This window comes from Neovison vison, chromosome 1 (assembly GCF_020171115.1).
Source record: "Neovison vison isolate M4711 chromosome 1, ASM_NN_V1, whole genome shotgun sequence".
NCBI lineage: Eukaryota > Metazoa > Chordata > Mammalia > Carnivora > Mustelidae > Neogale > Neogale vison.
Genome location: NC_058091.1, coordinates 267748821 through 267766529, shown reverse-complemented (window position 1 = coordinate 267766529; position 17709 = coordinate 267748821). Strand labels below are relative to the sequence as shown.

At 45.4% G+C, this 17709-nt stretch overlaps 1 protein-coding gene across 4 annotated transcripts in view; it reads right to left on the bottom strand.

Annotated features, from left to right (window-relative positions):
• Nucleotides 1-215: 215 nt before the first annotated feature.
• The window catches only part of EBF1 (EBF transcription factor 1), a 384990-nt gene continuing 367496 nt past the window's right edge, over nucleotides 216-17709 (bottom strand). For all 4 annotated transcript variants that reach the window (XM_044230428.1, XM_044230435.1, XM_044230443.1 and 1 more), the window contains exons 12-16: nucleotides 16488-16553; nucleotides 15333-15510; nucleotides 14499-14678; nucleotides 10504-10698; nucleotides 216-2023 (exon numbers count right to left, since the gene is read on the bottom strand). In XM_044230428.1, the coding sequence (XP_044086363.1) occupies nucleotides 1992-2023; nucleotides 10504-10698; nucleotides 14499-14678; nucleotides 15333-15510; nucleotides 16488-16553 (651 nt within the window). In that variant the 3' untranslated portion in view covers nucleotides 216-1991. The remainder of the gene's footprint in view (nucleotides 2024-10503; nucleotides 10699-14498; nucleotides 14679-15332; nucleotides 15511-16487; nucleotides 16554-17709) is intronic.

The following is a 17709-nucleotide window of genomic DNA, read 5'->3' as shown; positions in this document are numbered from 1 at the left end:
GAGATTCCATGCATATTAATAGAGTAAAACAGCATTAGGGTTTTTTTGTTTTTTTTTTTTTTTTGTAAGCTTCCAAAGCAAAGGATACATTTTTTTAAATCTACAGAACTAAATGCTACAAGAATAATATGCTACTATTTTTTTTTTGCCATATATTGGAAAAAACTTCTTAACTTACAAATAATACAAAAATAAACAATGGCTTTTGGGTGGAAATAAAAAAAAAATTGAAGCATGGTTTAAAACAAAACTAAAAATAACTATAAATGAAATGTTTAAAAATCACATTGAAACAGCTAATACAACTGTAGGTGACCAAACAAATACGCACTTTTCACATAGCAAACATACACAATAAAATAAACTGGGAGTGGGAGGAAAAGGAAGAAGGGGAAAGCAATGTACAAATTCCAAAGATAAATACATTATTTATATGGATATTTTACAAAAATCCCCTTTAAAACAAAAAGCCTTTTAATTAACTTTGCAAGTATGTGCAAGCTACAGGTAGTGAGCTTTTTTTTTCTTTGCAAAATATGCAGTAAAATCTTTTTGTGATATTGAAAAACTGTCTTAAGACATTAAAATGTATAAATAGAACAACGACTTTGGCAAAAATCACAAAAAATCTACAGTATTTATAACTACATACAAAAACACAACAGCAAAGGAAAAAATATCAGGCAAATGCATCCTCAGAGCTTTGCTGCTTCTTTGCTATTTATTCTTACTTTTAAGAACACTTCCCAGATGGTGAGAGCAAAAAATTCCATAGAACAGAAAACTACATGTGGGAGCTCTCAACCTTCTTCTCCTTTCTCCCAGTTTTCCTTTTACTCTTAATTCCAAAGCACTTAACCTGTCGCTCTCATCTATTCTGTTACAAACGGTAAGGGTCACCGATAGAGGCGCGTTATCTCAAATGGGAAATCTGAGCCTCCCGCCATGTTGCTTTTGTCCGCTTTGGGAGGATGGGTAGGAAGTCAGCATTTAGGATGAGTACACTCTACAACTTGCAAATGGCGGCGTGAAAGTGGGATTTTGGCTTGGTAACTGGAGGGCAGAATGTGGAACTCTGTGCCTGGACCCTGTTCCATGAAGTCTCCTAGGAGATTCGCACACAGTAGGTGTGCCATCAAGCTCTCGAGAGGCCATTGGCTTCAGAAGAAGTTGACACAAGTGAAAGAGAGAATGATATCGGGTTTAAATATGCAGTTTTAACAATCTGTCTAGAGGCACTGGATTTTGGAGTAGAAGGGGAAAATGTGATCACTTACATCACTTTTTAACTTTCCAGGCTGCATTTATTTACACAGTTACTTAAGACAACAATACAAAAGAGATAAATAAGCTTGCACTGCTAAGGGATGGCATGTTAAGTTAGATATTGAAAATGCACTGTCTGAGCTAACTACCATTTGATATGCTTTAAGGCGCAAAAGCCGACCCTTAGTTTTCTAAAAAATCTAACTGGCATTCCTATTCTGTCCCATACAAGCTTTTTTTTTTTTTTTTCTTTTTTTCTTTTTTTCCTTTTTTTTCTTTTTTGACTTTTTTGTAAATATCACCACTTCATTCTCCCTTTACACAGCTTTAAAAACATCATAAATTAAAACATGGAGTCTTATTTATAGTGTCCCTTGTATACAGCTTTACGGTTTATAAAAGACAAATGATTGCAGAGTTAAGCTTTAAAAAAAAAAAAAAGAAAGAGAAAGAAAAAGTGGATTTGCTTTTATCAACAACACAGAATAAATATATCCCCCCCAATACTTGGGAGGTACAATTTTTAACCAACACTCTGCACTTGCAGATTCCTTCCAACTTCTGTATTTGCAAGGTCGGTGATATTGTTTGTTTAAAAATCTGCAGTTACTGTGATTCCTCTTAAAAAGGCCTGAGTTAAAAGTTCCACTCGGGGACTTGTATCAGATTACTCTCTGTAGCAGAATCCAACCTCTTCATTAATAAAATTCTTCAAGGCAATGCTTTCACATGGGAGGAACAATCATGCCAGATATCGCTGTGGAAAGAGAAGACAAAAATCAATGGTTTTGCATCCAAACTTCTCACTGAGGGGGCGGGGTGGGGGGGAAGATGGGAAAAAACACCCACACACCATTATGTTGGTTGAATATTAGTCACAAATGTGCTCCCATCTCCCCTGGAGTAAGTTTTTGTTATAAAATGTACATGTACTTTATTAAGAATGCTAATCTATCAGTCTGTGTATGTGTCTTTAACAGAACAGAAGAGGCTAAACATCCTCCAAGTCTGATTTCAATTTTGAAACATAACTGGAAAGTTGCATAGTTTGAATACCGCTGGGAAAGTTACAGCCCCAAACCTTGCAGAATAGTGAGAATTTTCAATTTGTCACTCTTTTTCCCCCCCTCCCTTCACTTCCATAATATAAAGTTGGAAAAAAAAAAAGAAAAAAGAAAAGAAATTGGTTCAACCCAACTACAGAAAAAAACCCACGGCTCGGTGTTCTGTGTGTGCACCAAGTCGGGGTACTGGGGCAGCAAGCTGAATGATGTCAGTCGTCATGTCCGGGAGAAGCAAGGGCCAGCCACCGTAGACCTTATTTGGGGGGCAAATGAAGCTGGGGAAGGCAGGGGAGGGAAGGCACGTTTGCATGGAACTGAAGGGTGTCCCCTATACTATGGCTTCACTCAAGATTCTGGAATGGTCTGGCCATGTTCCTAGAAAATTATAGCCTAGGAAAGCTGGGGTAAGATCCTGGGGTAATCAAAAAATCTTTCAAAGTGTTCTGAGTTCGGAGGCCGCACGCAGTGGTATTTAGAAAAGCAGAGAATCCGATAGGCCTGCCTTCTACCTCCAGCTTTCCTGCTTTCTGAGTAGGCTGCTCCCCCTTCCCCACCCCCTCACCCCTCTAGGTAGTTACTTGTTTCTTTGAGCCTCTGCCTCCTCAGCTAGAAAATGCAGTTCAGGATGTTTGTAAGAGCAGTGACATTTTTAGGGTTGTTGGGAGAGTTAAATAAAATAACCTATGTGAAGTGCTTGGCCCAGAGTCAGTTCCCAGTAAAGACCACATAGAGGTTAGCTGCTATGACTTTTAATCCATCCCTTCTGCTGTTAAACTAGCTGTGTGACCTCATGGTAGCTGTTTGATGTCTCTGGGCTGTGTTTCCTCTCTATCAAATAGGCATTACCTCCCACAGCATACTTCACATGATGAGCATGAGGAATGGAGGGATGTCTGTGAGAAAGTTAAGACAGTATAGCATTTGAATTATATGAAGAGCGATGCGTCCATTAATAGCAAGAGGCAGCCATCTTTGCTTCCAAAGAGGAGAGAGAAAGTCTGTGCTTTCTCCTCATTGTTAATTCTAAATTTAAACTGATGTTCTTGTCAGTGATGACTGACACTAGGAAGTGGCCCTCTTCGTGTCCCAACTCTCATGTCTGGAAAAATGTGCCTGTTTTTAAGCAAACCCCAACTATCACAAACCTGTTGCCCACATAGGGAGGCTAGGTGAGGCCCTGAGCCCGGCATCCTCCGGTGTCCCTTCCCCCACCCCCAACATTTTAAATTCAATTAAAAAAAATGTATTTTGCCAAACACTTTTTCCGTTAATTTTTAAACCCATCTGTATTCACAGGGAAATTTAATCCACATGTTTCTGATTCATGTACACGTAAATCATCCAAATGTTGTTTTGCAAGAGCCGTTTTGCAGTCCAAAAGCTCCTGGAGTCTTTTTCGTAAGCCCTCATAAGCCATTTTTCTTAGAAACAGGAAGTGTCTCTTGCCAAATGCAGACCAACTTAAACCCCCAAAGATTTGGGATCAGTTGGAAAAGCAGTCCCCCTAAGATTCAAGTGAGCCCTAGATCGGACTAAAACGAGGAGCTCAGACTTTTAACCCAAGCCTTAAGAGGAGAATTCAAAATGCTGCAACCCCAGAGGCAAGGGAGTTGAGTGGTGAGGGGAAGGGGTCTCTGCACAGGGACAGCTCCGCATGGCTCTGCCTCCCTAAGGATCTTTCATCTAGGTCTGAGGTGGGCCAGGGCACCCTTGTGGAAGACAGGCCTTTCTGCAGGAGTTCCAAAGCTCTGGCAAGAGAACCAAGTCCTAGTTTTGCCCTCCACCCAAACCCACTTTGTGAGCATGGCATTAAAGGGCAACCCCCATGGTCCAGCCAGGCAGCTCAGGCTGCATCCGCAGAATGCAAAACAGAGAACTGACAAACTTCCTGCTAATTTGGTCAGTGGGACAGGCCAACATTTATTAATTGGGCCCTGACAACATCAGGGGTTTTTTTTGTTTTTTAATTCTGGATGGCCAGGAAAAAAAAAATTGTTTTTTTAATTCTGGATGGCCAGGGGGAAAAAAAAATCTAGCAGTGTATTGTACCTGAATCATGTGCTTGATTAATTAAATTAAACCTCCACTTGGGCCCCATTAAAAGTTATAAAGCAAAGCTAACTGATGTGCTAGTCCATAGCTAACAGTGCTTCTTAATCTGGAATATAGGGGTCCCAAATTCCAATGCCCCTGGAGCGCGGACTGAGAACATAAGTGAGCAAAGTGCACCAATAGGGATGGAGGGGCCTCTGCCAAGGGCATAGCAAGCCTCCTCTGGAGGGGGCTCCCCCAAAACTGCTGTGCAGAAATGCCCGCTCACAACCACCAGCTCTTCTGAATTCTTGCAGGAGAAGATGGAGAGGTGAATTTTTTAAAATACAAATGAGCCCAGTTTATACATCCTAGCAAATTATTAAAATTAAAAACAAGCCAACAGACATAACTGAGGGTACCCAGCGGGCAGTTTTGGTCTGCTCACACTTTCCTACCTTGCCTTTGTTGGCCCTCAGACTTCTCTTAGAGTCTAATGGAAACCATGGGATCTCATTTGTACCTACACCCCAAACTCCACATATTAAATCGGGGTCACAGCTCCTTGAGTCTCATCTGTGACTTCCTAAACTCTAGATGCAGAACACTTAATGATAAATAAGTTTTAGGAAAAGAATTTTGATTGCAGAGTCTGAGTTGCTCTACCTCTAAAGAGGACTTTTTATAAAGTAATCCCCCTGCATGATTGCAGGGAAGCTCCTGGGTTTTTAGGAGCTGTTTTTCTTGTATCTGTGCTGCAATCCTCAAGATTACTTATGTGGGTGAGAGGGATGGGTGTCTGAGGCTTGGAATGGTCCAGAAATGCTGCTGGCACACTGACTTGCCCAAGTGGGGGCCATGAAGATTTCCATGAGGACACAACACTCTCAAAGAGCAGCACATGCCAAACATCACAAGACATCGTAAGACCAAGGTGGCTCTGCCATTTTCCCCGGCAGCTGGGGGATTACGTTCTCTGACAGGAGGTCAGAAAACTATTGGTTCAAAAGGCCGTGCATTTGGCATTATGGTTTTCACGTTTTGATAAGAACAAAGACAAAATGAAAAGTTTTGCAGAGCTGGGAGAGTTTAGAGTGAGAGGATGGAATGTGGTCTTCCTCAAACCACCATATGTGTAAGAATTATGAGCTAATCGGGAACAGAATGGGGCGGGGGTGGGGGGAGAGATCTTGCACAAATTGAGCATGTGCACAGAGAAAAGACAACTCCATGAGATCGCCGCTGGACTACATGGTATCTAGAGTCGGGTGGGGCCAGCCAACCTGAGCTCCAACAAGGTGAGAAAAAAAAAAACAAAACACAAGAGTGTGTGGGTACAGTTTCTGTGAAATCACTCTGGTCTTTTGTTTTTAATTTTTCATTGCAGGGACTGTCCAGGACATGGCTAGGGTTTAAAATCACTACACAGTGGGGGAGTCCAATGGCATACTGACAGCCTCCTTGGGGCTGCCTCTCTCTTGATTAATGAAGTCCTCTGAGGCCTGAAATTGCATAGAATCCATGCTCTAGGGGGCATAAGCCTTTGGAGAAGGGAGAGGACGTCTCCAGGACAATGGCTGGGCAGAGTGGGTCACTCAAGTCTTTGACCTATGAAAATAGACACACCTGGGGAGTCAGCATCAGGGTTTATCACTGACTTTACATAGATGGGAATGGAAGAAGATGTCTCTGCATTTTCTTTTTAAATCCAAAATATAGCCACATTTTCAAAAGTTTTTCATGGGATGTTAATTGGTCTTAACATTCAGAAAAGGGTTCTCTGGGCGAATAAATTTAGAGAACTCAATGGAACACTCTTTTTTTGTTGTTGTTGTTTAACTGCAGGATGTCTGTCTCAGAGCTTTTAATAAACTAAGCTGCCTTGTGGCTCTCCAAGACGGGGATTCAGTAAGCACCAGTTTTTACATTTGTTTGACCACAGAATTTATATTTTTTAATAGCTTATCTGTGAGACTCCAGAAGTGCTGAGATAAGAGTTGTTTTATCCTAAAAAAAAAATTCTCAGCCATGTGGTAATTTGTCCAAGGTTTTGGGAGAGAAAGCCAGTTGGAACCACAGGAGAAATTGTGAATTATAATACACCTGGAAAGAACGGAATTTATGACTTCCACATAAGGACCTCCTCACTGAACCTCATCCCCACTCCTTGGCCTCCATGCCCCAAGATGCCTAATGGCTTGCTGATTACCTCATGGGACTCTGTGGCTCCCATCATCTTCAACCCTCTGCTTCAAACGCCCTCTCTCCCCATCTCTCTCTGCCTGAATCCCCCTTGCCCTTCATCCAAGGTCCAGCTCGATGGCAGCCTTCTCCATAAGGCTGTTCTGAGTTCTCCCTGAACTTTCCCTCCTCTGAACTTCCACAGGTAGGTGCCCAGCCTCTCCCAGACAGATCTGTTTGCTTTGCTGTGGTGCTGTGTTTCCTTGAACACAGCAAAGATTTGAAGGCCAGGATTTTGAAGTCTACCAGGGCCTGACCCAGTGACTTCACGACAGTATGACCGTAGAGCACAGGGCCTTACATAGTATCAGTCCGCCGGGTTTTAAGCCCAAGCTCTCCCAGTTTGCTAGCTGTGTAACCCTGGCTGAGCCACCTTCGCTCGAAGGCTTAGTATCTGCATCTATAGAATGGGGACAGCAAGCAGCCTACATCAAGGGTGGTTGGGAATGAGATGATGCAGAAGCCTGGCTGGGAACAAGCCCTCCTATGTTAGTAGCTTGTGACCAATGCCATCACCATCATGTGAGACTGCAATGGGGTGTTCGTTGGGGAATAAACGTACATGCAATCACTAGAGGAGGCCAAGGTGGGGCCCCTGGTGTAAAAGGTCTTTAAGGAGCTGGCTAAAAAGACACAGAGTGATGTACTAACAGGAGAAGGGCAGCTGGAGGTACACAGGTCTTTAAAACCCTCAAACAGCCTAAAAGCGCCACCTCTGATCTTGTTTATACAGTCCATTTGCTTAACCAACTCTTCCTCTGTCACTTGCTCTGTCTTAATGGTCCCAGTTCTGAACTAGGTGGGTCCAAACGAAACCACTGTAACAATGAGACGTAGAAGGAGGAGGTCCCCCCGCACCCCGCCGTTCTATAAACCTCCTATGTACTTTCTCCATAGACAAGCAGAATGTAGAAGACTAATGATGAGGTCATTCTTTAGCTGCAGGTCTAGGAGCCCCTTGTCCCAATGTTCCTTTCTTCAGGGGAACCCCAAGGTCTCAGGCAGGAGCCCCCCAGAAGCAATTGTATAGTGCACTCTGGGCAGCAGGGATGATACACAGAGGGCCAAGGGGCAATCCTAGGTGTGTGGGCCCTGCCTGGTGAGAGTGGCAGGAAGACAGACAGGACAGCTTCAAGGAAAACGGTGTCAGTTAATTCGACTTTAATGTCTCTATTCAAACCTCCCCCCCTGACACCCCTCCACAGCCGTTTGGTACATGATGGTATTGGAAAAACAGAAACCAGCAGAAAGACTCTCCTGGACACATGCTCAAACAGAAGGTAAGGGCAATGTCATCCACGACAGCAAATCCAGCACAAAGCGTGTCCCTGAATTTCACCTTGAACTCTCCCCACTGTGCAGCTGTGTGTGAGAGATGTGATGGAGAGATGGCGACCTGCTGCTAAGCAGAATGTGGGGGAACAGACTCTGTCCTTTTGGAACCTGTGCAGACTTGGGTTAGAAATGCCCTGGGTGACAAATGAACAAATTTTGCATGAGTCCCTGTCTTGAAGCCATTTCGTTATTACTTAAGAACACCTGCACACAGACGCTCATGCACGTGCATACACACACACACACACACACACACACACACACACACACACCCCACCGGATGTTCTCTAAACCCAGGACATTCTACTGTCTGGGCTGAGTCTCTGTTTTCAGGCCCTTCCTGCTCTCTCCTTGGTGCACACGCAGGCAGAGAGGCAGGGCTTCGCAGAAGGGCTGCCTGCTTAAGTCGCAGCAGGCCAGGGATCCGGCTGCAGACCTCTGAAGAGCTGCGGGCCTTTGCTTCTCAAGCCCCACCTCTCAGTTGCTGATTCCAAGCCCCTTTCTATCTTACTCTGATATGAAATCTATGTCTTAACAAAGGTTGTGATAGGCAGCTCAAGAATGGCAGATTTCTGTTTCCATAGGTTTTATCCTTATTTAAACCCATTATGAGTCAGATTCACTTAAGCATTATATCCTGAGTAGGCCAGCCAGAGGTGTACTGAGAGTGACAAAGCATTATTTTCAGCTGAAAACGTCTGAGATGTGTACGAATAGGTGGCTCCCCTGTGTGTCGGTGGGTGTGACCCCTTGTGAGGACTGTTGCCTGAAATGTAGCTCAGATTATCTTCCTCTGCCCTTTGAGATGGCTTTCCCAATGCTGTTCAAGGGAGGGCCACCAGTATATTATTCCGGGCATGACTTTGGCTGTGCTGGCCAGATTTGCCAGCAGGTTTCTGAAGAATGTTTAGCTGAGCCTGAGTGGAGTCAGAAAGTCAGAGTCATTAGGAGCTCAGGTTCCGGAATCATGCAGTTTGGGTTCAATTTTGGCTCTATCAGTACTAGCTATGTGACCCTGAGCAAACTGGGCCTGAATTTACCCATCTCTATAAAGGGAATGGTACTGACTTCTTAGGGTCTTTGGGAGAATTAATGTAAGATTATAGCAAGTAAAGCGTCCAGTCAGAGTACATGTGTGCTCTGTGTAAATAACATAAATAACATGCATATATAACATACAAGACATAACATACATATACATAAGAGACAGGGCTGAGCGATGCCAGGTGTGTATGCCGGCCTCCTGACCCCTCCCGTGGCTGACCTCCATCAGTGAGGGTGGCATGATGACCACAGCAGGAAGGCACTGTGGGGAGCCGTGTAGCCCCGAGCTACGGGCTTGGGGCACAGACCCTGTGGGGTTTACATTCATCTTCCCCATTTAGGAGCAATGCCTATAGGCAGGTATTTCCTCTCCTTGAGCGTTATCATCTGTACAATGGAGATCATAACGTCCTCATATTTCACCAGGAGGTGGTAGGGATTAAATACGAGAAAACATGCTCACTGCTGAGCACAGCACCTGACACACGGTTCAGGGCTAAATAAATGGTAGCTGATTATTCTATTGATCTTATTTCCCTGCCAGCTGCCTTGGGAATCGTGGGTGCATCTTTTTTACCCCCTCAGAGTAATGCCGTGCTTGGGAGACGGAAGGAGGAGATGAAGTTTTGAGCCTGAGTTTGAAGCCAGCTTCGGCCACACGCTACTGCCGGAAGTCAAACAATTTCATAACCTCCCTGACCTTGAGTTTTCTCATCTGTAAAGTAGGGGCTTCGAAAGCCCAGAGCACACAGTCCTGCTGTGAGAGATGAATGAGCTTGTGCAGGTCAACAGTGCTAACACAAGAGAAAAATTTGAGATGCAGTAGCCCTGTTTTTAAAAGGGTGGGGTTCTTTTTCCTCAATGAGTAGAGAGGTCACCTCAATTCTTGGTGACTCTTATTTTCCATACTCCATGATGGGGACCAAAATTGAACAATTTTAACATGAACCAGAATACTCTGGTAACCACATAGGGTTTCTGGTTCCCAGCCGTCAGTCTTGGGGCCTTTGGTCTACAACGCTCTAACCTCAGGGTTTTGGTCAGGCCATGGCTCACCCACTTCCCATAATCAGCCCCACACACGTTCACTCTGACACAGGCAACAGGAAGGGAAGGTTGAGTGACCTACTTCAGGAGAAGGCCAGTCCCGGGAGAGACCCTGCAGTGGAGAACTTGCTAGAGTCCACAAAAGACTGGTCTGATTATGGCGACCACAGGGAATGGAAGAGGAGAAAAGAGAAATGATGATATTAGTAGGTGGAAATAATATTCTTAAGCAAATCCTGGGCCTGAGCAGAATTGCTGGAGTTGGGAAGAGGACAGCTCAGACAACTCCAGCAGAGAAGGGGTGTGTGTGGGGCCAGGGGCCAGGGGCCAATGAGAGTGAACACAGAGGAACAAACAAAAGGAGGGCAGAAAGAAGCAGGCCATCCTGAGGCTGATCCCTCGCACCAGTGACCTATCTGCTTCAGGCCCTGGGAGGGTGAAGTCAGGGCATCCTATTGGCTTGGGTGGGGCTTACCTTGCAGGCTGTTCCCATTGGTGCTGGTGCAGGTGGGAGGCGGGGAGGTCTGGGGTCTGACGACTGGCGCAAAAGCACTCTTCTGTTTCACCGCGGAGACCATGTTGGCTGGTGAGAAGGAGAAGATGCCCGAGGAGCTGCTGCAGTTGGAGGGGAGGCTTGTGGAGGAGGCCATGGTGGGGCTGGATGGCACGACTGGGTGGGGCAATGGGAAAGGAGAAATCAGCGTCTCTCCTGGTGTGCTGAGATGAGGCAGCTCAGCTCTGCCCTTCACCTAGCTACCCTGCTTGGGCCACTCTGCCAGCACGAGCCTTCCCTAAACTCTTGGAATCTCATCTGCTTTCATCACTTGGTACTCAGCACGAGCTTCCTTTTGTTGGTGGTGATCCTCTATGTCTTCTACATGCCGGGCAATGTGCAAGGCACTGGGGCTCCCAGGCCATGGAACAAAAGTGCTCTTATAAGGGATAAGGTAGCACAAAATAATGACAAAGGCATTGTCATTGAGCAGGACATGATCATGGCAGCTCTGCAGAGTCAGGGAAGAGAACCAAGGAAGTCTTCATGGGGGAGGTGTCAAAGGAAGCATTCCAGATGGGGTCTAAAGGGGCCTAAGGCTCTAGCAAAGATGCTGGGAATATGAGGCACAGGAGGAGGCCAGCCTGAGACAGTGTCGTCAGTGATAGGATGAGAGGTGTGAGGAAGAAGGGTAGGTTGAAGGGGATGCCAGGATTCCAACTTAAAGCACTGGCAGAAGGCGGTGTGTATGTGTCCCTGTTCCGCCCGTGAAGCTACGAGTTCCTGAAGGACACAACTGTGCCTGAATGCTTCACACACACAGATCTAGGTGGGGAGGAGGCCAGGTGGATAGACAGATTGCCACAGGCAATATTTGCGGATACCGCAGAACGACAAGCCAAAGTTCCAAACTCTCTATCTCCCATGGAGCCGCACATGAATGTTTGTGAATTAACGAGCAGTAGGACAGGAGCCTTGTGTAAAGGCTCCCCGTGTAGTAGGAGTGGGGATGTGGATTGTCAATGACGGGAGAATTTTGGCAATTCATGGAGGGGGAGAACCTAGTTGCTTGGAGACATGAGTTTTGTGGCTGCACGTCCTCTACCGACCACGGTCCCTTCAGCCTGGCCATTCCTATTTTGTTAGTTGCTAATAATCTCATAGTTGCTTCAGGAGACAGAGCTTTCACACACAGTGAGTCCTCTCCACTCGAGACCAGTATTTTCATACACTCACCTTCTATTTCCTCCATTTCCTCGGGAAACGTATGGATCCTGCCCAGAAATTTTCAAGCATTCTATTTAAATTCTACGTTCTTCCTGCCACTGGATGATTTTTCCCATGATGTAATAAACATTACATGTTGCTTTATCATTCCCAGGAATCTTCATGTCTTTTTCATCTTATGTCACTGTCAAAGTGACCTCAAGTGGGGACCTATTACATCCTTTTTACACCTGAGCAAGCCTAGCAAAGTGAGACTCAGAAATAGTTCAGTGCCCTGCCCACCCGAGGTCCAGAGCCGGAATGTGGTGAAGCTAGGAACCAGACCCAAATCCCGTGTCTTCTCCACTACACTCCCCTGCAAAAGAAACCAATCACCAGGGGAAGAGGCCCCCTTCCCATGAGCCACCGGGGTCTAGACTGCTGGGGAGGGGGCTGGCTTCCCTCGGCCTCCTGGCTGTGGAAAGAGGGAAGTGGAGAATGGGTCTGGGCGGCAGCTGCCATCAGGGGGAAATGACCCCGTGGAATCAGCGCTCAGCACTAACACAATCTAAAGGCGCTGGATGCTTGACGGAGCAGAACCCCAGGCCGCCATCCTCAGAGTTTTCACAAACATGTTCTACACGGTACTTTTTCTTTTAATGAGGCCAGCATTTTTATACATCTCTTAGGATTTGTAAATGTGAAAATACGCTCAATAATAACACCCATTTAAATTGCAAAAACTCCTGCACTGGAGGTTTGATTTTTAAATATTCGTAGACTTGAAATCCTGCTGGTTCACTGAGGAAGGCAATTAATCTCGTTGGCAAATGCGATCATTATGTGTATTTAGAGGTGGGGAGTTTGAGGGGGGTGGTTAGCAGAGGAAAGGGTGAAATATAGTCAAACAGCTCCATTTGTTATAACATTATTAGTTATCAGCCACCACACCACAAAGTGTGTTCACCAGCGCAATGTCTTATTTTATTTTTTATTCTGTTCGGAATTTTTCAACATGAGTGGTTTATGAATAATTAAATATTATGGAGGCAAAAATTCAAATCAGCTGGGCTTTGTGTTTATTGTTTTATTTGCATTTATGCAGATAAAACCATCCCATCTGAGAGCCTATTTGAGAATTTAATACTATATTTGTGAGCACTGAGGAAATCAATTAATGGAAATTAAATGTTGGAAGTTTCACAGTCTGACAGATGCAATCTCAGGCTGAAGTTGCTGGGCGTCTGCACGGGCTTGCGAAGACAGCAATCCCAGCCCCTAAATTGAATTGCTACCATATAGCAATTAGTTTATTGATTTAATTAAGAATGCCACCTTTTAATTTTCAGGTCATGATGGAAACATTTTCTGATTGAGTAGATGGCAGAACACTGAAATGATAGATCCATGAGAAACAATCTTTCAATGAATCAAAATCCTGAAACTGGTTCCAGCAGGCAGACATGATGTATGCAGATTATTTGGGGGAATTTTAAACATTCACAAAGCTGCTGATTCTGAACAGATAAAGTGGAAATATAAAATTTAGCACACACTGAGTGTTAAAAATTCACCAAGAAAGTAAAAGGCCCTAAGTGTTGCTTTCAGAAATAACCTCTCTCTCAAAGGCCAAGAATGATCTTTCCTCTTTCAAAAGATTAGAGCACTCCACATTTCCACTAACAGAGACTGCATGGTTTTTAGGTTCTTTTAGCCAAGACTCTTCTTTAAAAAAAAAAATCATGAGCATTCTTTCATTTAACAACACATCTTCTATCATTCCACAGATGTCTAAGAGTTCGGCCTCATTTTATAAAACAGAAGAGTTACCCACACTGTCTAAGATGAACTTGGTTATCTATGTATAAATCCTCAGAGGGAGATGGAGAGATTATACAGACAAAACCCGGGACATTTTATATGTAAAGATGCCTTTAGATGCAACCTCACCTTCGTACCGAAATTCTTGAAGCTAAGCTTTTTTAAGGCAAGGACAAGACAACCTAAATAAATAAATAAATAAATACGTACATACAATCAGACATAAATTTTTTAAAAATGTGTATGTGTTTTTTTCATCTTGCCAGTTTTTTGGAAAAAATAAAGTTTTTGTTGTTGTTGCTGTTGTTTGTTTCCTAGTACATATCAAGCAAAAAGGGGAAAAAATTCCAAGCATTAAAACAACAACATCAAAGGAGTTCTATTCCTAAAGGGAGAGATGTTAAGTCTTAGCTTGTGCCGATGCTGCACTAGCTGCTTCTCTTACCATCCTTCCTTCCTTCATCCTGATGATGAGATTTCCTGACTCCGTCTCTTGTGGATCAGGCATCAGGACAAGCTCATTCCATGCATAACTTTTTCAAAGTCTCACAACAACTGTATGGGGTGGGTGTTAGTTCCCTCCCCATTATACAGATGAGCAAACTGAGGCTTGGAGAGGAGAGTACTTGCAGAAGGCTGCCAGTTGGGAACTGGGAGAAGCTAGGGTCAAACCCATCTCCATTCCACCTTGAAACTTGGTTTCTGGTGATGACATCCTACTGCTGCTTTGGGTTTTAGCCAAGCTCTGACAATAAGGGAGACCTTGGGTTGAGGAAGGTGAGCAGGGGGTGGGGGGCAGAGATTTCTGCAGGAGACAAATGACATCTTTCCTAGCTTCACCTGGGTGGGGGTCCTCAGACTGAGGAGAGCTGCACGGTGGGCCACACCACACGATGCCCAGTCCTTGGAGACAGAGCACACAGAAATGCAGGACACACAGATCTACTCACTGGCATAGGGTGAGTTGGCAGCTGAGCCGTTGAGGAAAGTTGGGGAGCCGCCCAGATTGGACATGGCGGCTGTGCCGTATCCGTTCATGCTCGTGCTGACGGAGTTATAGTTGGTCTGCTGCGGGGTGGTGCTCGGCACGTACCCATGTGGGGACACACTGCTTGAGTTGCGGGTGAAACCTGAGGGGTGGGGACAAAGCTGAGCATGAGGGTGACAGTCCGGGAAGGCTCGGGGACAGGAAGGTCTCTGGTTCTTGCCCCATCGCCGCGCCCCAGAGGGAAGGGGCCGGGTGATTCATGGGTGTGGGTTGGTGGCGCTAGCTCTGTGATTAAAATGGGAAGCGAGCAAAACACACATTTCTTAGGAGATCATAAATACTTAGCGGGGCCGTGAGAAGTGGCAATGCAGGGCCTATAAATTATCATTTTGGAGCAGAAATAAATCCCAATCTAAGAGATGTACCCTGGAGTTAACAGGATCCTATTCCCTGGGCGAGGATGATGTGCTTTGGCCCCTCAGAACTTTAATTCCAGCCCTCTTTGCGATCTGTCATTCATGGTTTACGGTGAAAAGTCAAATGGAGAGGAGGCTAAGTGCACGCATCCTTCCCAGCCTCCGAGAGCACACTGCCGGGCGTGACAGCTAGCCCCCCGATTCCACAGCAGTGTCTGATACAAACTAGGAATCCCCCCTTTGGGAAAAGAAGACGTTTTTAAATAACAACTGTTTTGTGCCAAATAAATGGCAGGGTCTGGGGGCAGGACGGGAATATGACAAAGCCTGAGGTTGGGAAGGGGCAGGGCCATGGAGAGGGAGGAGGGCAGGTGCCTGACCCTGGTTGGTGGCCTGTGATGCCTCGGAGACGTTCACAGCCAGCTGTCCACTGAAGGAGTTGACGCCCATCATCCCTGCATGGACCGAGGTGTTGGTGAGGGCCGGGAGCTGGCTGTGGTTGCGGGGGACACTGTACAGGGCCTCCGCGATGTCAGCCGCTCTCTTCAGAATAATCTCCTGCAAAGTAAAAGGAATATTCCCTTTAGCTACGACTGGTCCTCCTCCCAGGAAAACCATCCTTTCCAGTGTTTATTCTATGCCAGACTTGGTGCTCAGGGCGTTAACTTCCACACCTCTCAGCAAACCTGAAGCAAAGCTGGGACAAGTGACATCGTCGTTGGGCCCATAGTGCACATGGGGGAACTGAGGCACAGAGAGACGTGAAGCACTCACACTTAAGGACGCAGCTGGGCTGCATAACCTTGTTTGCCTGACTTCGAAGGGCCACTGTCTTAGCCATCCTTCCACACTGCCTCACTGCATAGGACAGCGTGGGGATTCCCTTCGTGGCCAGTAACACACAGAACCCCCTACCCCCATCTCACACACACACACACACACACACACATGCAGAGGCGGCGTCTCCTCTCCCTGCTAAAGTTAAGCCTGGGTTGTAGATGACTCCTTGTGTCCCTGACTGTTCATGGAACTCTGTCCCCTGGACACTGATTCAAGGGACACAAAAGAAAAAGTGAATGATTGCTCAGACTCCTTGTTTCCAGAGCAATGTGAATCCTATATGGGGACTCGCTCCATGAATAGAAGCAGACAATTATATTCAGGTCTTATTATGCGTTGTAGGAGAAGAAATTAACACCCCCCTTCCCCTTTCCTCCTAAATTTGCTTGAAAACCTGAGAGGAATAAAATAAAACATCAGTAACTCTCTTCCTCAATTATGAAGCACGCTCCCGCGGAAGATTCACTTTAAATGGAGTACCTTTTCTCCTGAGGAAAAGGATTCCACAGAAAAGGCCGTAAAAGAGGTACAAAACAGGAGAGAAGCACCGATTAGCCTGACACGTTACGTCGGGATGACCCTGAACTCATGCGAGTGGCTTTCATTTTCTGGGCCCTTCCTCGACGCACTGAGGACTCTGCGCTCCTCCACGGAACGTGGAGGTCCACGCAGGCCCGAGTCCCCGGGCCGCTCACCTGGTTATTGTGTGGCATTCCGTAGAGCGCCTCCACCAGATCCGCGGCCCGCTTGAGGATGACTTCCTGTCAAGAGACAAGCAGAGGCAATCTTCCCAGTGACTGGCCCGTTGTTGTTCCCTTTTCACAAGATCGCGCTCTGGCTCCCTCTGGCCATACTTGGCGAATACACTGCTTTCAAGGCCGTTAGCTCGGGGAACCCCAGAATGGTGTTAAATCACCAATTTATCCCTGTTCACACACACACTTAATTGAGTCAAAAGGTGAGCATCATTGGTACTGCAAGATAAAATACATCACTCGATAGTCTGCCATGGGCACGATAAAGCACTCATACGTTTATTGCTGAATACAATTGCGAGGTCATTTACTAGATTACTACAATCGATGTCATTCAGTGCATGTTATGAATCCCTAAGATGTGTTTATTTAGTACTTAATTGCTTATTCCAGGAACCATGACCTTATCAGACGGGTCATTTTCGAGGGATTTCCAATCAATCTTTGGCTACTAGAAGCATGTAGCATCAAACTTCTTTTGTTTATCTCCCTTGTGTGGCAGAGCCAGGATATAAGGGAGCGATGGAATAAACCCACATTTCTGAGGCAATGCGCCGCTGGTCAGAGGCCCTTACAAAAGGAGTCTCCTGCCCCCGGAAGCTCCCCCTGCACCACTTTTCATGACTGGCAGAGTCTGTTTCTTTTATAACAACCTTTTGCTATTTCAGGATTGTTTGTCATTTTCCCCATTTGTTCATTCACTCTTATCCTAGATATACACTCTGCTTTTCATTCCAGTTGAAGAAAAACTCCTTCTTTTCATCGAGGTAGGCTTCCATATTTAGCCTGCATGCTTATTTCTAATAAACAGCCCACTCTACAAAAGTGTGTATGATGGTAATTTTTGTCTTCAACCCAAAGAAGTTGCTCCCTCTTTGTTCTGCCCTTCCTGCAGATTAATTTCTACTGGAAGATGAAGAGGAAAGTTAAGCTTGTGAAATGGAGGCTTATCAGAGAAGCAAACCTAAAGGTTAAGCCTGATGACCAGAGGGGGTTTGTAAGAAGTTATGTTTACATTTTTTTGGGAGGGGGCATGAGTAAAGTTTCAAAAAGAAGTTTAAATTTAAATATTTTACACAGTAGATTTCCACATGGAGAAGCAACGGAGTTCAATTTTCATATACTGTAGACTCTGATCATAAAATAGGGATATAATTACATT